The sequence below is a fragment of the Chiloscyllium plagiosum genome, chromosome 3, assembly GCF_004010195.1.
Source record: "Chiloscyllium plagiosum isolate BGI_BamShark_2017 chromosome 3, ASM401019v2, whole genome shotgun sequence".
NCBI classification, from domain to species: Eukaryota; Metazoa; Chordata; class Chondrichthyes; order Orectolobiformes; family Hemiscylliidae; genus Chiloscyllium; species Chiloscyllium plagiosum.
The window spans coordinates 37,279,964-37,302,363 of record NC_057712.1 but is presented as its reverse complement, the minus strand read 5'-3'; the positions used below and the strand labels follow the sequence as shown (position 1 = coordinate 37,302,363).

The 22,400-nt window shown below is 38.1% G+C and overlaps 1 protein-coding gene and 1 long non-coding RNA gene across 5 annotated transcripts in view; both read left to right on the top strand.

Annotated features, from left to right (window-relative positions):
• egln1a (egl-9 family hypoxia-inducible factor 1a) overlaps positions 1 to 22,400 on the top strand; it is a 100,636-nt gene that overhangs the window by 55,764 nt on the left and 22,472 nt on the right. For 2 of the 4 annotated variants that reach the window (XM_043680098.1, XM_043680101.1), the window contains exons 2-3: positions 2,891 to 3,010; positions 13,612 to 13,731. The exons of 1 other annotated variant lie outside the window; for it this stretch is intronic. In XM_043680098.1, the coding sequence (XP_043536033.1) occupies positions 2,891 to 3,010; positions 13,612 to 13,731 (240 nt within the window). The remainder of the gene's footprint in view (positions 1 to 2,890; positions 3,011 to 13,611; positions 13,732 to 22,400) is intronic. One more of the 4 variants, XM_043680102.1, reaches the window with a different exon arrangement.
• On the top strand, positions 13,745 to 20,603 carry LOC122542430. Its single transcript, XR_006309804.1, has 3 exons — positions 13,745 to 14,333; positions 15,449 to 15,596; positions 19,587 to 20,603. It is a non-coding gene; the product is annotated as an uncharacterized LOC122542430 (long non-coding RNA).

Sequence of the window (22,400 nt, the reverse complement as noted above, 5' to 3'; positions counted from 1 at the left end):
TGAAATTAATGCGGTTTAATTTTTGGTCCTACCTCATTCTCTGTGCCTTGTTCCTACCTGCCTTGACTGTTTGACTTGCTCCTTTTTTTTTCCAACTGCACCAGTCTTAGACTGAGTAGCTCGAGCAAATCTTCCAGCTAGTATTTTTGTCCCCTTCCAATTCCGATGCAACCCATCTTTCTTGTACAGGTCACTTCTTCCCCAGAAGAGATTTCAGTGATCCAAAAATGTGTATACTTCTCCCCTGTATCAGCTCCTCAGTCATGCGTTCTTTCTCCTATTCCTACTTTTACTAGCATGTAGCACTGGGAGTAATCCAAATTTACGACTGTTGAGGACCTACTTTTTAACCTCCTGCTTAATTTCCTATCTTCTCTCCTCAGAACCTCATCCTTTCCTCTTCCTATGTCATTAGGACCAATGTGAACAATGGTCTCCTGCTGGTCACTCTCTCTCCTTTTGAGATTATTCTGTACCCTCTGAGTTATTCTTGATGCTGGCACCTGGGAGGCACGCACCATTCTGATGTCTTGCGTTGGCCACAGAAACATCTGCCTATGCCTCTATCACTATTGAGCTAGAGGTCTTAACATATAAATGCAATTGTTTTATCAAATTTCCAATATGGCCAATTGTATGCTCCCTTTATATTAGATTTGTAATAAAGAATATGCATCAACCAGGCTTCTTTAAACACAAGTATTGATGTATTGCAAATCAAAACTTCATTCATAAAGATGCCAAATTGGCTAACACTCATTTGTGAAATAAAGATGTCAATGTTTGACACTCTAAATAAGCCAACATACAATACACACCCCCCACCCAACACCCACCATGTACAAGGGGGAAAAAGGGCAACAGAGTTTAAACTTTCTCAGTGTCAAATCGTTTTTGGGATTCAAACCATATACTTCTGGTCTGGAGCTTTCAAACTAAAGCCCTTATACTGAAGGTAATCTATTTCATAACTAACTGCTTTCTTCATGGAAAAACTGTCAACTGGGACCTGTCCAAACGGAAGGCCAAACACTTTCCCAACTATGGGTTTTCTTCCTCAATTTAAAAAAAACTGATTTTTATAAATCAAATCAAGCTAATGTTTGCTCCCTCTTTAAAATTCTGTCAGTATGAACAAATGCCCATCATCACTCCACAACTCTGGCTCTGATACTAGTTATAAAGAGAATCATGGCTCCAGAAATAACTGAGAAGTCAATAGTGTAACTCCTTAAACAGTGCATTGCAACCTTCTTGCCACTAAACCAATATCCTAACTCTTACATCAATGAGATATATAAAATCACATTTACAAAACACTTCAACAGAACAGCCATAAAAGCAGACCATCGTCAAACAAGACCAGCAGATAACTGAAACTATGATCCCAAGAAATGCCTTTTAAAAATATCTATATATCTCCACAGACTTGAAATAAACCAATTGTTCTATGGTGCGTCAAATCGCAAGTCATCAAAAATTAAATAAAGTCTTTTTAGCACTCATAATTAAAATGTTAGTAATTTGTTGAAGGTAATGACTTGGCTGTCAGGCTAGTCATAAAACATAATGTTGAATGTTGTGTTGTGCTTGAATTCATCAGAATGTGAAAATGTGTAAGAGGCAAACTGACATCTTATACTGAGGGGAGTGTTCACTGTTGACAAGTGGACTTTGGTAAAGGCATTGCCATGGATAATGCACCCAGTTAGTGATAATCAACAGTTTACTGTCAAGCTCTACTTAAATATGAAGCCAGGAGGCATGTTGACTGTAATTGGTCATGGTGTTGTGCTGAGAAACTAACTGGCAAATTACTTTTACCTTGCAATTAACTGTTAGTCAGTCTTTATGATGGAAAGAAATAATGCTGAAGAATAGAAACGGGAAACTAAGTACCGTCACCATTATTAGAGCAATATTATTAGACAAGCTGATGGGGCTAAAGGAAGATAAGTCCCCTGGCCCTAATGGCTTACACCCTAGGATCCTAAAAGAAGTAGCTATAGGGATACTGGATGCACTGGTTATAATTATTCAAAAATCTTTGGGACCTGGAGAAGGACTGGAGGATTGGAAAACTGCTAATGTGGCACCCATATTCACAAAGGGAGGGAAGCAAAAAGTCTGTATCTCTAGGCTGATTAGCCTAACATCTATTGTGGAATTAATTATCAAGGAAGTAATAACAGCACATTTGGAAAATAATCGAATAAAGTAGAGCCAGTGTGGCTTCATGAAAAGGAAATAATGTCTGACTAATTTATTTATTTTTGAGGAAGTCTTAATCAAATGGATAGGGGAACAGAGGGGAACCAAAAGATCTGTTAAATTTGGACTTCAAAAAGGCATTTGACAAGGTATCTCACGAAAAGTTTAAGTCATAGAATCATGGGATCCCTACAGTATGGAAATAGGTCATTTGCCCCATCAGGTTTATACCAGCTCTGCGAACAGCATCTCATTCAGATCCACCCCCATACTCTTATCCCTGTAACTCTGCATTTTTCACGGTTAATCCACCGAGCCTGTGCATCCCTTGACATTATGGGCAATTTAGTATGGCCAATCCACTTAGCCTGCACATCTTTGGACAGTGGGAGGAAACCAGAGCATTTAGAGGAAACCCATGCAGACACTAGGAGAATGTGCAGACTCCACACGGACAGTTTTCTGAGGATGGGGTCAAACCTGACTCCCTGGCACTGTGTGGCAGCAGTGCTAACCATTGAACCACCCAAGCCAGCCCATGATGTGGTAACCATGGTGAAAAGTTAGTGGACCAGACATAATCTTATCAATTCCAACAATAAGAAAACATGAAACACAAAAATTCTTGAGCTACAGTTATTTTCAATTTTTCTTTCACTTTTTTGTTTACTAATTACAGGCAATGGTGGCATGTTACCCAGGCAACGGAACAGGATATGTTCGCCATGTTGATAACCCTAATGGAGATGGACGATGTGTCACATGTATATATTATCTGAATAAAAACTGGGATGCACAGGTACATGACATTAATTATTTTCAGAATTATTGCAAGATTTAAAAGAACAGCATGCTGGAAATACTCATTTAAGAATCCTATAAATGATATTATGTTGTGTTTGGTTTCTTATGAGAATTGTTTCTTACGTTTGTGATTAATCTTGAAAAGGAAATCGGCATATTAAAGGGCAAATGATGAGTGATATGAGAACCAAAGAACTCTAATCGGAATAATTCCACTTGTCACCATTTATGTTTTGGAATGATTCATTATTAATGAAAGCAATTCTGAAATATGATACTTTGGTGTATTTAAATTACTACAAGCAATACCAAAACAAATATGATTGTACAGAGACCTTGCATGCAGTTAATTCAAAGCTTATATCTCCAATTTTGATACCTTGAGGACCTTTTAAAAATTCCCTGATTATTACAGATGCAGTGCAGCACTGTTAAACTACATATGGACTGTTGCAAGTAGTCTTGGAACCTGAATTAACATGAAGAAACCAACATAAGAAATAGAATACCTCCTCTTACCACATAGAGGAGTCATGTGGCTATGATTTCAGATTAAGGTGCTGAAGGGAATGAGAAAATTATTCGATTCAGATTGAATTTGCATTTCCAAGATGAGACTTTGTGCTTTAGATCTAAGTAACAACACTGAATTCAGAGAGGATCAATATGATTGTACAAGGGAGAAAAATATGAAAAATAAAGGTCAATAAATATATGGTGTTGTAAAAGATCTGACATCCTCCTGTATCCTGTGTGCATGAGGAAAAATTGAATAAGCTAAAATAATGACAGATATGCAGAGTTGAAGAGTGTGGCACTGGAAAAGCACAGCAGGTCAGGCAGCATTCAAGAAGTAGGACAGTCAATGTTTCGGGCATAAGTCCTTCATCTGGAATGGGACATCGATACGCCAACAGCAATACTCCTGTAATTGGTTAATGAAGCATTATTTTGCTGGGTGATTCTAGAGGGGAAAGAAAAGGATGCTTGCAGAACAATGTTTGCATCAGTTTCAGAAATATTCAGTTATTAAAGGATACAGGCGATATACAGGTCGTTCTACTCGAACACTTGTTTCGTTAACGCAAATTGAATATAACACAATTGACGAATTGAGAACACTGTTTCTAAGGTGCAAACTTTTAAAGCATGTATTGGTTATAACATGATTTTGGCCCCATTAGTTTAAATGGTACTGCTATTATGCGATTTTCTTAACAGGATTGAATGAGAACTGAGCAACTGACTAATTGAAAATATTTTTAAAAAATTGAATGATATACTGCCTTTACTGAGTAATACCAGGAATTTGGGAGAAATCCATTTTTTATTCAGGCAATAATTACAGTATCAAAAGAATACTCTGACTGGGTGGGAATACATGAGCCTGGCCTGCAATGATGGTGCAATATTGTATTAGAAACAAATCAAATAGAAAAAATAATTTTTTCAGGATGGTCAAATTATCATACATAACATTTGAATCCTTGGCACTGCAATACAACGTTTATATGAAAAAAGGGGGAATTAGACAGGAGGTATTGCAAAAATAGATTTCAGAACAGGGCGGCTCAGTGGTTAGCACTGCTGCCTCACAGCACCAGGGACCCAGGTTTGATTCTGGCCTTGGACAACTGTCTGAGTGGAGTTTGCACATTCTCCCTATGTCTGGTGGGTTTCCTGCGGGTGCTCCAGTTTCCTCCCACAATCCAACAATGTGCAGGTTATGTGAATTGGCCATACTAAATTGTACGTAGTGTTCAGGGATGTGTAAGTTAGTTGCATGTGTCAGGGGTAAATGTAGAGGAATGGGTCTGGGTGGGCTACTCTTTGGAGGTTTGGTGTGGACTTTTTGGGCTAAAGGGCCTGTTTCCACACTATAGGGATTTCAATTAGAATTCTAATTCAAAATTCAAACATTTGTTCAAGTTTGGGAAGGATTTTTCTTTATTCAAAGGGTTAAATGTATTCAAGATATTCAACAGAATAATATCACAATTACTGGGAACTAAATATTCAAGTACATATCTTTTTTTTTTGGAAGGTTAGACAAAGGTTTCTGTTGGTATGGGATGGAATAAGTGTGATAGCAAGACATGTTCCTGAATCAAATCGGTAGTAGTAAGAAGTAAGAAAGATAAGAAGACATTGGTAGGAGTAGTTTATGGGCCCCCTAACAATAAATATATGGTGGGACTGGGAATAAATCAGCAGATAATGTGGGCATTTATATTTTTTTAAAAATTGTGCATGGCTGTAATTTTTAACATAGACTGGAATAGTTTGATTGGCAGAGGAAACCATGAGGCAAAACTCAAATATTCAGGACAGTTCTGAGAACAATATGTTACAACATCCAACTGTGGATCAGATTATTTTGGACCTGGTAACTTGTAATAAAACACATTTAATTAATGATTTTGGAGTAAAATACCCCCCTTGAAAATAGTGACCAATCATTTGGTGGGATTTAGTATTCAATTTGACAGGGAATAATTTTGGTTAGAACCAATTGTGCTAAGCTTATCTAAGAGTAATTATAAAGAAATGAAGACAGAGCTGGCTGTTATGGACTGGAATAGAAGATTAGAATCAGAAATGAGAATCAATGGCAGACGTTTAAGAAAATATTTCATAACTCAGAGCAAAGACACATTCCAGTGGGAAAGAAGGATTTTAGGAAGGGAATAAGGCAAACCTGGTTAGCCAGGGAAGTTAAGGATCGCATCCAATTACATTGTTCTTTCAGTGTAATGAAGATTAGTGGAAAATCAGAGGATAAGAAAAGTGTTAAAATCTAACAAAAGACAACTAAAATATAATAGAGGCAGAAAGTAAATTTTGAGGGTAAACTTGCAAGTAATCTCAAAAGGGGCAGCAAGACCTTCTTTAAATATACAAAGAGGAACAGAAAAGCCAAAATGAATGTCGGGCCCGAAGAGAATAAAGCTGGTGAAATAACAATGGGGAATTGAGAAATGGTAGAAGAGTTGAATGAATATTTTGTATTCATTTTCACAGCAGGGTCACTAACAGCATCCCAAAATTACTAAATATTCAAGAGACAAAAGGACAGAAAATAAATACAATATCTATCACTAAAGAAAAAATACTAAAGAAACTAATAGATGTAACAACCAATGAATCCCTTGATCCTAGTAGTATTATAACTGGACTGTTAATCCAGAGACTCAGGTAATTTTCTTGGGACCCAGGTTTGAATCCTGCCGTGATAGGTGGTGCTATTTGAATTCAATAAAAATTTGGAATTAAGAGTTTAATGATGACTGTGAATCTGTTGTCGATTGTCAGAAAAGTCCATCCAATTCACTAATGTTCTTTTGGGAAGGAAACTGCCATCCTTGCCTTGTCTAGCTCCAGATGACTCCAGACCCACAGCAACGTGGTTGACTGTTGACTCTTAACTGTCCTCTGGGCAACTTGGGATGGACAATAAATGCTGGCCTAACCAGTGATGCCCTAATCCTGTGAATGAACAAAATTTTTTTTAAAAGTCCTGATGGGAGCCCTCATCCTTGAATCACAAACAAATGAATGTCCAAATTTAACAGGTAATAGAGAAAGCAATTGGAATGTTGCCCTTTATTTGAAAGGAAATGGAACACACAAGTAGGGAGGTTCTGCTAAAACAATTCAAGGCACTAGTCAGATCACACAAAAGAAAGCAGAAATTGCTGGAGAAACTCAGCAGGTCTGGCATCATCTGCGAGGAGAAAACAGTTAGTCTGAGTCCAGTGAAGATTCTTCAGAACTAGTCAGATCACAGATGAAATATTATGGACAGTTTTGGACCTTATAGCTAAAGAAAGATGTAATGACATTGGAGGCAGTCCTGAGAAGGTTCATTAGGCTGATACTAGATATGGCGGATTGTCTCATGAGGCAAGGTGAGTAGATTGGGCCTGTACTCATTGGAATGTAAAAGATTGAGAGGCAACCTTTATTGACGAATGCAAAATTCTTTGGGAACTTGACTCTGAGTAGAGTTTGCACATTCTCCACGTGTCTACATGGGTTTCCTCCGGGTGCTCCAGTTTCCTCCCATAGTCCAAAGATGTGCAAGTCAGGTGAATTGGTCATGCTAAATTGCCCATAGTATTAGGTGCATTAGTCAGAGGGCAATGGGTCTGGATGGATTACCCTTCGGAGGGTCAGTGTGGACTGGTTGGGCGGAAGGGCCTGTTTCCACACTGTAGGGAATCTAATCTAATCTAAACTTAATAGTTTCTGAAAGGGTGTGCCCTAGTGGGAGAGTCTAGGGCCAGAGGGCATAACCTCGGAGTAAGGGGTCGCACATTTAAGACGGATGAGAAATTTCTTCTCTGAGTAGTGAATCTGTGGTTTTCTTTGCCACAGGGAGATCTTGATGCTGGGTCATTCAGCATATTCAAGGCTAAGATAGGCAGACTTTAACTTAGTAAGAGAATCCAAAGTTATAAACAGAAAAGTGGAGTTGAGGATTATCGGATCAACCATGGTCCTGTTGAATGGCAGAGCAGGCTCAATGGACTGAATGGTCTAATTCTGCTTTTATGTCTTATGTCTATTTAGATGAATGAATCTTGAACCGTCAGTTACATGTTGGATGGGATGCTGGGGTGTGTGAGGACAGGAAATTCAAAATGAATATGCTGTTAATCACTAAAATAAGTGTGTGCTTTTACATTATTTTGCCTGATTTAACTCCACCTTGTAATTTTATAACCGTAAGCCTTTCTTGTAGAACTGCATAGTCAGGGCTGCAACTGTATTTGTAAAATTTAAGAACCCCTCCTTGGTAGACGTGGTCAAGTATTAGTTAATTTCTTTTACCCGCAGACTTGACTCTTCTTTTTTGTTGTGTCAGCATTTTTATTCTGTTTTCAGTTTATTTTCTGTGACTGTCACTTAATTCCCTCGAGGACAAGTATATCTTTTCTTGGGTGCAGAAAGCAAAATTGCACACAGTATCAAGTGCGCTCTCTCATATCCCTGTATAATTGTAGTGAGATTTCTTTTGCTCTTGTATTCTAACCCTTTTATAACTAAAGTTAACAGACTATTTTCCTTGCTGATTCATGCAGAAAGGCACCAAATTCCCACCACAAATATTTCCAATCCTTTCTTCTTTCTGACCAAAGTGGCAAGCTTCCCACTTGCTATGCTGTATTCAGTCTGCCGTATTTTTGCCCATTCGTCCACCCTGTCAATTATCCCTCTAAATCATCTTTGTGTTCCTCCTTGCTGCTTGCTTTTCCACCTAAGCTTGTATCCTTGGCAGCTGCATTCAGTCCCTTCATCTAACTCATTGGCCAAGAGCTTGCAGTCAGTGGTAAAACAGAGATACTTCCCTACTTTTTTTGTTGGCTACAACAGCAATAGGCTTTCAATATCTGGACAAAACTAAGGTTCATACTGTCATCTAATTTACTTCAGTGCTGAAAATTGTAGTGATTCTTGCATTACAGCAGACTTGTACGGACTACAATGTGCACCTGGAAGAGAGAACGTATATATCCTTAGATAATATCCAGTTGTGAAGAAGTCATTAAAAGAAGCATTTGACCTGCTTTGACTGTGTTTTGAGCAATAAAGCAAGATATGGAAGGCTGAAGATGTTTCAATAATATCAAAGATAAGCATAAAGTACAACAAACTTTTTTTATTAATCGGTATCTTCAAGACCAGGAGTGTGCTAGTTGATCAATATTCTGGATAAGAGGTCTACATAATCATTGTAAAAACACACACGAACCAATAGAAATGTAATGCAAAGCATATACATATTACTGTTATACTTTATTTACCGCATAAGGCATTTTAATAATGAAACTTTGCCTTTTCATTTGCACCGTTGACTGATGACTCTGACATTACATTAGATCATGGTATTTGAGGAGAAATTGTCTTGAACTTGAATCAACTGTTGATATTTTATGTGGCCATTCAATTGAACAAATAATTTACTTAGATAAATGTAAATATAAATTATAATAACTAGACAGAACAAAACAGTAAAAAATTTTGCAGTATTTGTGGTTTATAATTTTTGCCAACTTAGTGTGTGCTAGTCCATAGGTGGTGGCTCAAACAAAGTTTGCTGTAATTTTTATCCGTATAATGTTTAAATCTGAGTGCTATTACATGAGGAAGGTGGATGAAGAAAATATACTAACCGCAGAGATGAGTTGTTGAGAGGAACAATGGGAGTGTCCAGGATGGAATAAATTAAGATACAGTAAGAAAAAAAAGTTACTACCAGCAAAAACAAATGTCATTTTTTAAAAAAAAACCATGCAAGGACTGTAACAAACACTACATCGGACAGACAGACAGAAAGGTAGAAAACTAGCCACCATGATACACAAACTCCAACTAGCCACCAAAAGACATGACCTACTATCACTGGTATCCTTTCTAACAGATGAACGACACCACTTTAACTGGGACAACACATCCATCCTAGGAAAGGCTAAACAGACCTGGCATTCAATCGGAACTCCATCAATAAACACATTGATTTGGACCCATTTATCAAACTCTGAGGAAAACAAACGGAAATGGTCTCTTAAGGTGGGTGATATCAAGAAGCATAAATAGAAAGCGGGACATAACACCAGCGCTTCACCAGAGGCTTACTGATTATGTTACTTAGCATGGTGACGAAACGTCCAAAAGCAAACCTTCCAGCTCAGCGAACAAACTTACAACCTGAATGACAAATCTTCTCAAAAATTGCAAAGTAAGAAAGAAAGAAATGGTCCAAAAATGATGGCTGTTATGATTTCAATAATGGAAAGAGCTAGAAGATCTGTCATGCACCTACATGTAGGGGTGCATGGAACTAGATAAGGAAGTCGAACAAGTCACTTTACTTACACAGTGACTTGTCACAGAAAAGAATACAGATGAAACAAGCATTAAGAATACAAGAGAAACTCTGGTCTGGGAGCATCTTGGGGAGAGAAAGTTAACATTTTGAATCTGGTATTACTCTTTTTCAGAACTGTATGTGTTGGCAAGTGTTTTTCATACAGATATGGCCAGTTCAGAACAAAGTACTGTGGAGTGGATTAATTCAGCTTTGTTCATTTGCTGATAAACTGACTTGTGATTTTAATAAGTTGTATTTACAAGAAGAGTTTTGTATTCCGAATTTGGAGGAAGGTCCTTGACTCTGACTTCTCACTCAGTGGAGGTCATTTTAACTTGCTGTGGATGGTGAATATGTGCAATATCAGATTAGTTGAACATTTCCCTTCTCTTTACTGAGTTCAAAGCAGGAGGAATGGCTATTCCAATACAGAATAGGTATTCAAGAAGCATTCTTATCTCATTCTGTTAAGAAATCCACAGCAAACCATGGATAATTTTTCCTTTAGCAGCTCAGAGTTTTTGGGGAAATCATAAAGACTGAAATTGTAGATTTTAATTTTTAAATCTCAAAATGCCCTCCTTCCATTGAGCAATGTGTGAATTTACTGAAAATCTAATACAAAGTGATCAGTTATGTGCATTGCAGTTTCTCTGTTCTAATGTTGGAATATTTCCACATGAAGACTGTGCAAAGATTGATAATGCTGATTTTATTTCGTTTTAGCGCTCTTATTATGAACTGCTCCAGCTAATGTTGAGACAATGATGCTAGCTACTTAGATTGGTCAGCACCCCTCTGAACCAACCAAACTGAGTGATGGACTTCTCACCGTGGCATGTTAAATGGCTGCAGGACAACCAACTCTATAGGTTGCGTTTCAGGAAATTCTGGTCAAACTTTGCTCCAAGAACTTATCAAATTGTCAAAAAGAAGCAGATCTGCAATCCTTGCACAGTCTGACCTCCATGTGACTCTGACCACAGCAATACATTGTGCTATTTGAAATGACCTACCAAGCCATCAAGGTGGCTCACTATCACCATCTCAAGGGCAGTTATGGAATGACAAATGCTAGCTTTTCCCATTATTGCATAAAATGTGAATGAATGAATGAATAAATGAGTTCTTGCTTAATTGCAAAATAAAATTTTAATGCCCCCCCCACTCTGTATTGTTCCTATATGTAGTTAAATTGTATTAAATCTGAGATATACAATTAAATACATTCCCTTTACTGTTGCTATAAAGTTCTATGTACCCATAATTTTAAAATTAATCTCTCCTTAGATGTGGTAAAACAATGTTATAAGTGTACAATTTGAGATTGGTTAAGACTAGAATAATAATAATGGATTTGAATAATTTTTGATTTTGCGGAGAAGCTAGAGAAGTTGCAAAAATTCTCCTTGAATCTGAAAAGATTGAGGAAAGATTTGGCAAGAGTTGAAAATTGTTGAAAAGTATTTTGATGGAGTAAATGAGGAACGTTTTCTCAAACTGTCAGGGTACAGATTTGACTATTTTCACAAGTACAGAAGTGAAGAAAATCTTTGTTTGGAAAGTTGTTACAATCTGGAATTCATTGCATGAAAGTATAGTGGAAGCACATTCAAAGATAACTTTCAAAGGGTCGAACAAAGCACGAACTCCCAATATCATTCTGCTTGGTAACTAATAGAGCTTTTCCTCTGCAGATCCTAACAGTTACTAGTACCCTCTCTACCGGAATTCAGGGTTTCTAGGTCAGCAACTGGAGAGTCTAAGTCGACACAAAAGGAAAGCTAGCTGTGTGTTGCTTTACGTTCAGGTGTCAAATCAATGTTTCAATCAGATTTGGCTTGTGTGCTCTGGTCCCTATGGTAACCTTGTTTTATTGTTCGTCAGAACTAATAGGAAGTCATAGACTCCATTTCACCTTGGAGAGAGTTTAAAATGTAGTCATCTTGTAACATCTAATAGTTATAACAATACAGAAATTCAGGGGTGCAGATGCTAAGAGCTTTAAAGCAGTAATGTGTATATAAGGGCTATAAGAAAACAAATGCAATGCAGAAGCTTTATACAAGAAAGTTTAATTTATAATTTTAAATTCATAAATGTTCATTGTAGTTTTGAGTACTCCATTAAGTCCTGGGTTGCCAGTTATGGTGAGGATATTGGAACCAATTAAAAGCTACATAGATATGAAACTGAGGGAGAAAGCTTGTCATTACTTTATTATAGAGTATGCCTCATTCCATGTTGATTTGAGGGATGGTGTGCAACTGGAAAAAGGGCATTGGAGGAAGGAGGGGCAAAAATAGATTTATCAATGACCATAGAGCTAGCAGTGTGGGAAGGGTTGCTATGGTTCACTGTGTCTGTAATTGGAGAGATTTTCTTATTCAGCCTTTCTTTCCATCTAGTTACAAATATCTAATTTCATAATTCAAATGTCTTGCAGTTCAAGGTTTTAGGAATATAATTGAATGTAGATAAACTGAAACACTTTAGAAAATGGTAGATAGACTAGAGGTTGATAGTACTGTGGTTAATGTGCTTTCTCGGTAAGGTCAGGGGTAGAAGTGGAAATAGTTTGAACAATGGATGATTTATATCTGAGCTTTTGGTAGAGACAGGGTATCTTCAAGTATTTCAGTGAGGAATTTTTTATTTTTGATGAAGTTCTTAGTTGAAAAGAAGCTACCAGTTCCTTTGTGAAACAGTGTTCTTTTTAAATGGGGAATACCTATCGCATTTCCAATGCCCCTCCCCAAGTCCCTCCTCCCTACCTTTTATCTTAGCCTGCTGGACACACTTTCCTCATTCCTGAAGAAGGGCTTATGCCCGAAACGTCGATTCTCCTGTTCCTTGGATGCTGCCTGACCTGCTGCGCTTTTCCAGCAACACATTTTCAGCTTCTTTTTAAATGGAACTAGCAAATCTGGACAAAGGATTATTTTCTCCAATAGAGAGAGAAATGTACATGTGGCTCTCTGAATCAAAGGGTTATTTGAAAATAAAAGGTCATTTAGATTTCTGTTGGGAACATTGAGAGAATGCCACATTGCCATGGAGATGGATTGTACAGGTTAGGGAGGTACCTTTTTGTTTTAATTTATCTTTGTAGTCGCTCAGCTTGGAGTGAGGGAGTTTCCTAGAAGCTGTAAAACAGCTGCACATTGTGAAGTGGTAGGAGCCACAATGAAGAGCTACTGGATACAAAAAAAATTGTTTAAAAGTTACCGAGCAAGAATGCTGACACATTTACAGACATGAGGTTTTTGTATTGTTGGAGGCTCATGTAATCAAAGGCTATTGGTTGGATTCCATGAAATCTCATATTTCAGAGAATACCAAAATACTGAGGAGAAGTCTGTGATTTCTAGAAATCTGTGGCATACTCAATTTGATGTTTTAATTAGAATTAAATGAAGCATCAAGATCTCAATGTAGAAAGGAGCTCCTAAGTGGAATTAAGAAATGAAAGGGAATTGGATTTATTGTCTTAAATTTTGTTTACTTTTAGTTTTAAGTTGGTACTTGTTTTATTTAAAAACACACTGAAGTTTGTTTTTGTATAGAAACATGAAATCTTGTGACCTGGCTCTTTCATTTAATCACTGGATGTTTGAATTTCTCTAAATGTTAATAGTTTGTACATGGGTCATAGCCATCTTTTTTTTTCCCTTTATGCTGAATTCACATTCTACTTCTTTTGTTCAAACTGTACCTTGTAAATTTCGCCAGCTTTGAATCGGTTCAAAAATGCAGACGGTAGCTTACCCTTGTCACTCCGACGCAAGAGATCTTGGAAAGAGTGCCACACAGTTTCCATTTACATTGAGAACTTAAATTTGGTTCGTTCCTTAATGGTATTATTCTAAAAGCAATCACAACATATTCTAGAAAATTAGACTGTACAATACTGTTGCTAGTTTGGTTTATCCAATATAAATGCAAATTAAAGTTGCAAATTAGTGTTATACCTTTTGTTGCATGCATCACTTATTTCTTGATAAATGCCTTCCATTTCCACTACTGTTTGGGAAACTATAGACAATCTCCAACATGTTCTGTCCATTGTTGTTTCTTGTCTCCACCATACAGATTCCACACCATAATTTTCTGAGCCAGTATCTTTATATTATCTATTCTATTCCTTTTCAAACAATGGTTCCCCAACTCCTTTCTCTTTTTTTTTTCTTCTGACCTTCCTAAGTAATGAATACCCCTGGATGACTAATTCCCATCTTTGGTCATCCTGCAGCCATATCTCAGTAATTGCAACTATATCATAAACACTATTTCTAATTGCTAATTTATCTGTCTTATTGTGAGTGCAAGACCACCCAATACAGGCTGACAGTATGAAAATGTGAGGAGAACCATAACTACAGGGAGTGAAGATAGAGACACTACTGATCATGATAACAGATAAATCGGAGAATTATAATAGAAGGTAAAACCCAAGGAGTGCCTCAGGTATCGTTAACAGGTATTTCAGATGTGACTTAAAATACTATTATGCAGTGAATTGTCCTTAATAGAACAACAAGGTGTTCAAAATTGCACGTTGTACAGAAGATTTGGTAGAAGATGATGATGCTGATTAGGTGGAGGGAATTTCACAAGTTGCGGGATACTTCAGCCCAATAATAAATGTTTCAGTCGCAGCCTCATTCAGTTGCACCATGTTGGAGAGTGCACGCATATCACTATATCTGAAGTGTAGTAGTTAAATGGTTATCTAGCTTATTTTTGTCAGGTTTTTTTAAGTTCTGTTTCAGGTTTGGGGATACAAAATGCTGAAATTCCTAGAGAAAAAAAGTAGTAATTCCCTTTTTAAAAAAAAAATATAGCTGAGGTAAACCACGTTACCAGTATGGATGTCATGTCAAACGAAATAGCCTTAATGTTGAGAAGGCTATCTAAGAAAATGTTTATATTAAACTGGACATAGAAATGGCAAGGCACACATTTTTAGGAAGTCTGGACTTAACAATTTACACAATCTGCACGTTTTAGTTTTCTTTAATGAGATCTAGCTTCTCAAATAAAAATTGTTTAGCAAATGTTATTGTCATCAGGGGACAGGAGTTGAAAGTAAAATGACTAAATGCTTTAAACTATATCGACTGTTCATCCATTATCTTGCGTATTAAAATCCTACTTGAGCATGTAGGAATAAGGGATGATCAGTACACTGAACTTCTAGAAAAGAATAAATAATGCATGTGATGATCTCCAATAAAAATGGACATCGCCATAGCCGATAATGAGTTTCCAATTGGCAAGAGACTAGCAAAGTTATAGGAATGGATTTGAAGATAAGGAAGAAGGGATAAAATAGTCAGCAGACTTCTAAAGGGGAAATCGTGTTTAACTAACTTAGAGATTTTTTTGAAGCAATAACAAAGGGTTGATGAAGGTTACACTGGTATATACGTGGATTTCCAGAAAGCATTTGTTAGTGTCACACCAACAGACTTATAAGGAAAGTTATTAGTAATAGTATAAAAGAAACAGCAGCTACATCAATCTAAAATTGGCTGAGTAATAATCATTATTTTTCAGGCTAGAGGAAGTTGCAGTGGCATTTCTCAGGTGACAATTTCAAAGTCTGTAGTTGTCACTAAGCTTGGAAGAATTGTAAGCCGTGGAGGAAGATTGTATTGGAATCCCAAAGGATACAGACTGGTTGGAGTGGGTGGATAAGAGGCAGGTGAGGTTCAATCCAGAAAACTGTGAGGTGATGCATTTTGGTCAGAAGAACATTAAAAGTTGTAACAAAATTGGGGATATAATTCTAAAGGAGCAGAGGGACCTGGGTGTACATGTACAATGTTATGGACCAGGTCAGACCCCTTCAAAACATTTTCAGATGGAAGCCCCGACCCTAACTTTTCTAATTGTTTTAAGCAGGTGTATAGTGGATATTCCAGGAGTGATGCAGCTGATCAAATTCCCTCTGTTTTAAACAAAACAGAATTTAATAAGAGTACAGAATGCATACAAGCCAAAGAGAACAGAATATTGAATAACTTAACCTAGCCGAAATCCCAACTTAATGATGCTGTTCCAAATGCCTGCAACAGTCCCCATAAATATCCTCTTGGCACAAAGGTAAAATCAGACAGGTTCTTACCGGAGAGAAAGATGGCAGAGAGATTTAGCATAGAACCTCCTTCTGCTGTAGCTATTACTTTGGAATCCCCAAGTTAGCAGCTCTGAACAATCAGACTGCTAAAACCAAAACAAACCAGAGAAAAGCTTAGCTGGGAGAACTAGCCACTTGACTTTCATCGTACATGTTTTTTTTAATCTTAAAAGCTTCTTCAAGTATGTAAGCTCAGACATATTGGAACCTCCGTCTTTACGTGCCCTCTGGGGAAAACCAAAACCTAAGGGCAACATAACCTTGTTAAAGGAGCAGTGTCATCACAACAGATCATTGAAGATGGCAGGACAGATGTAGAGACCATACATATTACAATAAAGCATGCACTGGTCTTGATTTTATTATATAGAAGCATTAGGTATAAGCACAGGCCAGTGATGTTGAACTTGTACAAAATACTTGTTAAACCTCAGTTGGAGTATTTTGTAGCTGTGGATGCCTCATAAGAAAGATGTGAATGCATTGGAGTATGAAAGCAGTTTACATGAGTTTTTCCAGGGATGAGAAGTTTCAGTTAGAAGGATATATTGAAGAAGTTGGGTCTGTTCTCTTTGGAGCAGAGAAGTAAAGAGGGGAATTGTTAGGAGTTTCTAAAATCATGAGTGGGCTGGATAGAGTAGATTTGGAGAAGCCGTTCCTGGTTGTAAAAGGGAAACAAATGAGACAACATAGACTTAAAGTGAAGTACAAAAGAAGCCAGGGTGATGTAAGAAAAATAATATTTTATATCATGAATATGTAGTATATGGAATGCTCTGTCTGAAAATGTGGTGGAGGCAAGTTCAATTGAGGCATTCAAAATGGCATTGGTCGATTATGTGGATCAAAATGGTGTGGTGGGATATAGGGAAAAGGCAGGAAATTGTGCCTACATCAGTTGTTACCTAGTGCCAGTGGGGAAAATGGCCTCCTTATTTGCTGTAAAAAAATCTGTGGTCTTGCGCCTCAGATATGCCAATTAGATTTGGTGAGTCAACAATAATATAAGGTAAAGCGAAAAGAGCATTCGTGGAATAGGTAATGAAGAAATGGATAGGGACTGGACTGGGACCATTGGCTAAATTCTTAGCTAACAATGGGAGGTATGGAATTTGGTAGTGATGAATTTAAGAGTGTGTGTATATCTGTGAGCAATGAGGTACTTAACACAGCAGTGGAAAATTGCTTTATTAATAATATAGCAAAATAAATCACCGTAGCATGGGCAATCCATTAAAGCAATTGCTGCAAATGCTTGTCAGCTATGTTCCATTTCGTTTGTTTTTTATTTGAACAACTCTCTGGTATTCAGTGATTAACTCTTGACTTTGAAACAGGCTAGAATTATAGATTTTTTTTGATCACTTGAACTTTGTGCAGAGAAGAGGGCATTCATTAAAGCTGAGGTTTCAGATAAAATTTGGTGATCCTTCTAGCATTATGTAAGGCCATCAGAAATAAAATCTTAATCCAGGAGACATGACATATTAAAAAATAAGGAAGATTGGAAAGCAGCAGGTAAAGTTGTAGGACGTGATGACGGCAATGGAATTTTCCAGCATGGCAACCAAAATGTTAGGATGCCTTCCTCATCACACACTTAAAAGTCCAAACAAATCCTAGAAAGTGATGAGATGCCGTGCACTTTGTACATAAATATACTAGACAATATTAGGATCAAGATTGCAACAAACTAAGAGCCAGATGAATATGGGCAAAATGTTAGATGTGTAGGATAAGGTTATTTCCCTCCATCCACTAGATTAGTGTGGGGCTGGAAAAGCACATCAGGTCAGGCAGCATCCAAGGGATAGGTGGAAAGGAAGATAGGCAGGTAGGACAGTTCGAGGGTGGTGCTGAGCTGGGGTGAGGTGAGATTGGGGAAGGGGAAATGAGGAAACTGGTGAAATCCATATTGATGCCATGCGGTTGAAGTGTTCCGAGGTGGAAGATGAGGCTTTTGCCTGAAACGTCGATTTTCCTGCTCCTCGGATGCTGCCTGACCTGCTGTGCTTTTCCAGTACCACTCTAATCGAGACTCTGGTTTCCAGCATCTGCAGTCCTTGTTTTTACCTTATTTACCTCTGTAACAACCAAATGTTGGCACCAAAGAAACATATATGCCCGTATGTGCTAGTGATTGGAAGAATGCCTTCATTTTTGGGAGCGAAAGAAATCTTGGATAAATATACAAGATGAGGGACAGAAGGTAAGATCCATGAATTGACAAAATGAAGTAAAGATTTGGGGTGGAGGGGGAGAGGTTCTTGTCTTATTAGTTCCGATCAAGGCAGACCAACAACTGAAAGTTGTAGTTTGACAAGAAGCAAAGCTTAACAAACAGATTGACAACTTCACAAGTAGAAGCCCTTATGATCAAGACGTTTTAATGGATACAAAAAAATGAGAAGTTGATAAAACAAACAAAAAGATGGACAACTGGAAAGCGGTTTAGTGTAAAGTAAGAGTTGCCATAGTTCTAACAAACAATAAAGCTGCTCTCATTACAGGTAAACAACTGGTGGTGGTTTAACATGAGTCGCCACACCTCGGGCAAAGAGAGAGGTTGAAAAGGAGACTCCTTCATCATAATCTCAGCTGGTGCAGGAATTGAACCCATGTTGGTGGCTTCACTCTGCATTGCAAATCAGTTGTTTGTATCACCCTTATTTGATGCATACATTGAAGTTTGGCATTATTGCATTACTCCTGCTGGGCTGTGCAGCTAAACTGATCAATTAGAAGCACGGGATTATTGGTGGAAAACTGATTTTTTAAAAGTCGCTTGGGACATCTGGTGCAGAAGGAGGATCCCCTCATGGGTCTGCTCCAGGTTGGAGGAGGTCATACCTGCTGACTGCCCCTCTTCTGTGGTTATGTTTGTGTCCAGGTATCCTTGACGAGGGAGCATGTGATGTCCATCCATACTCTTAATGCTTTGAAAGAGAGGTGTGTACCACGGAGGATGCAGTGTTTTATATTTCCCCTCCAAGTCCATTTTGATTTAGCTCCTTATCTACCCTCACTTTTGATAGTTTTGGTAGTGACAAAGTCGCTCAGGAATGCCTGATAGCTCTTCTGGGTATAAAGAAAGTGGGGAAAAAAAAAAGAAACTCAGAGGGCTCTTGTGCAGTGGTAGTGTCCCTACCCTTTGGAGCATGTAGGGCTTTAACCTAGGCTTCCTGGTCAGAGGTGTGTAATAACATCTCTGAACAAGCCAATTAGAAAATATATGAAAAGTAACATGGGTGATTTGGTGGGGGGGAAATGCGAATTAGCTGTGTGAAATAGTACTTCTGAATGTAGAAAAGAGAGGTACTTGAAAGGGGCAGCCAGCACATGCAGATGGATATACACAGAAAAAGTGCTCCTGTTGGCGCATGAGAGGTGAAAGCCAGAATAGTGGCCTGAGGTTTTGATAAGAAATTTGGTGATCAATATGTTAGGTAGGCTTGATTTTCCTGCAGCAGCAAAAATTATCTTCAAGATCACTTTAGTTCATTTAGTAAGGAATGTAAGTCAATAACTATAAAAGCTGTATTTTTTTTTTTGCAGGATGAAAAAATTCACCAAGGAAATATTTTTGAAATCACCTAAAGAAACAGGCTATGTAGAAAGGAGCTTTGAAAATTAAACAACTGTGTTTATGGATTGAATGATGCAATGAGATTATGGTATTTCTCAGTTAGATCCATCTTACTGAAAGTAGGTGGCATTCAGCTTAAAGCAGATCCATTAATGTTCTACTACAATTACAGAGAAGCTGATAGGCATCTTTGTGGTGCATGTGGATTATTTTCTGTTGGGAGGTCCTATGGACGTTTATCAATATGTACTGCATAAAAAGGGAATTTAAAGTTGGAAGTTGAGTTTAACCGCAGTCTTACTTGGAATGTATTAATCATGACCTTATGTTGGACTACTCCTCATTGAAACATGGCTTTGCATTGAGGGAAGAAACAGATCTGTTCAGAAATTTGTTTGGATGGTTAACAACAAGTTGCAAAGTCAGCTATGATGTATTTGAATTGAGTACTGCATTGAAACATGCTACTGGACAAAATTTTGAGAGGAAACAAAACATCAAAGGAATTAAATTCTGAAAAATATACACATAAGTTCCTAGCCATATCTTTTAGAAAATATGAAGCTTGTCCTTTTCAATAATGCTTCACATGCTTTCATATGCTGTTCAAATATATCTTTGATGGAAATGATTATAGTGTTGTCTGGTGACTGGGAAGCCAAGAAAATAAAAAAGTAGTTGAAAGTACATCAGCTGCTGAAACTAGTAGAAGGTATATCGGTTATAGTTATGCAATATTCTAAATACAAAGAGCAATCTGAGAAAAGTTGCATGTAGAATGTTATGTTTATAACCATTCTCTTTGGGACACTGTACATTTGACAAAGGGTGAGACTGAGAATAGGTTGCATAAATGTGTGTTTTGTTTTAAAAAGAAAGTTTCTAAAATGAAGTGGATTGACTTAAATTATTATAGAGTCTTAGAGATGTAAAGCACGGAAACAGATCCTTCAGTCCAACTCCTCCATTCTGACCAGATATCCCAACCCAATCTAGTCCCCACCTGCCAGCACCTGGCCCTGATCCCTCCAAACCATTCCTATTCATATACTCGTCCAGATGCAATTGTACTAGCCTCCACCACTTCTTCTGGCAGCTCATTTCCCACATGCACCACCCTCTGTGTCAAAACATTGCCTACTCCCAAGAGTAGGTCAGGTTTTGCACCTTCTCTAGTAGGTATATTCCCATACTGAATCAGAAAATTTTCTTGTGTATACTTAACAAATTCCTCTCCATTTAAACCCTAAACACGATGGCAATCCTAATCTATGTTTGGAAAGTTAAAATCCCCTACCGTAACCCCTCTATTATTCTTACAGATAACTGAGATCTCCTGACAAATTTGTATCTCAATTTCCCTCTGACTATTTGGGGTCTATAATACAAACCCAATAAGGTGATCATCCCTTTTTTATTTCTCAGTTCCACCCAAATAACGTCCCTAGGTGTATTTCAGGGAATATCCTTCTTCAGCTGTAATGCTATCCCTTATCAAAAATGCCACTCCCCCTCCTCTCTTGCCTCCCTTTCTATCCTTCCTGGAACATTAAGCTGCCAGTCCTGCCCATCCCTGAGCTATGTTTCTGTAATTGCTATGATATCCCATTCCCATGTTCCTAACCATGCCCTGAGTTCATCTGCCTTCCTAGTTAGGCCCCTTGCATTGAAATAATGCAGTTTAATTTATCAGCCCTACCTTGTTCTCTGCTTTGTCCCTGCCTGCCCTGACTGTTTGACTCACTTCTTTTTCCAACTGTACCTGTCTCAGATTGATTACTTTCTTCACTATCTCCCTGAGTCCTACTTACTAGTTTAAATCCTCCTGAGCAGCTCTAGCAAATCTCCTTGCCAGTATATTAGTCCCCTTCCAATTCAGGTGCAATCTGTCTTTCTTGTACAGGTCACTTCTACCCCAGAAGAGATTCTAATGATTCAAAAATGTGAATCCTTCTTCCATACACCAGCTCCTTAGCCATGCATTTATCTGCTCTACCTCCTATTCCTACCCTCACTAGCTTGTAGCACTGGGAGTAATTCAGATATTACTACTCTCTAGGATCTCCTTAAATTCATGCCTAACTCTCTATATTCTCCCTTCAGAATCAAATCCTTTTCCTTTCCTATATCATTGGTTCCGATGTGTACAAAGACCTCCTGCTGGTCCCTCTTCCCCCTTGAGAACAATCTGCACCCTCTCTAAGACATCCTTGATCCTGCCACCAGGGAAGCAGCATACCATTCTGATTTTTCACTGCTGGCCACAGAAACGTCTGTCTGTGCCTTGGACTAGAAAGTCTCCTAATGCAGTTGATCTCTTGGAACCCAACGTACCCCTCATTGCATTAGAGTCAGTCTCGATACCAGAAACTTGGTTGTTCGTGCACATTCCCCTGAGAATCCATCACCCCCTACATTTTCCAAAACAGCATACTTGTTTGAAATGGAGATAGCCACAGAAGACTCCTGCACTAGCTGCCTACCTCTCTTACCTTTCCTGGAGTTAACCTATCTATGTGACTGTAGCTGCAACTTTTCTCCCTTCCTACAACTGCGATCTATCACATCCTGTTGCTCTTGTAAATTCCTCATTGCCTCTAACTCTCTCTGTAACCGATCCATTCGATCGGATAGGATTTTGCAACCAGCGGCATTTATTGCAGATCTAGTCCTCAATAATGCGCAACCTTGCCCTGAACTCCCACGTCCGACAAGAAGAGCGTATAGTTCTACTAAAGGCCAGTTTTTTGCTCTTTCAATCTACAGACCCCTCTCTTATGAAG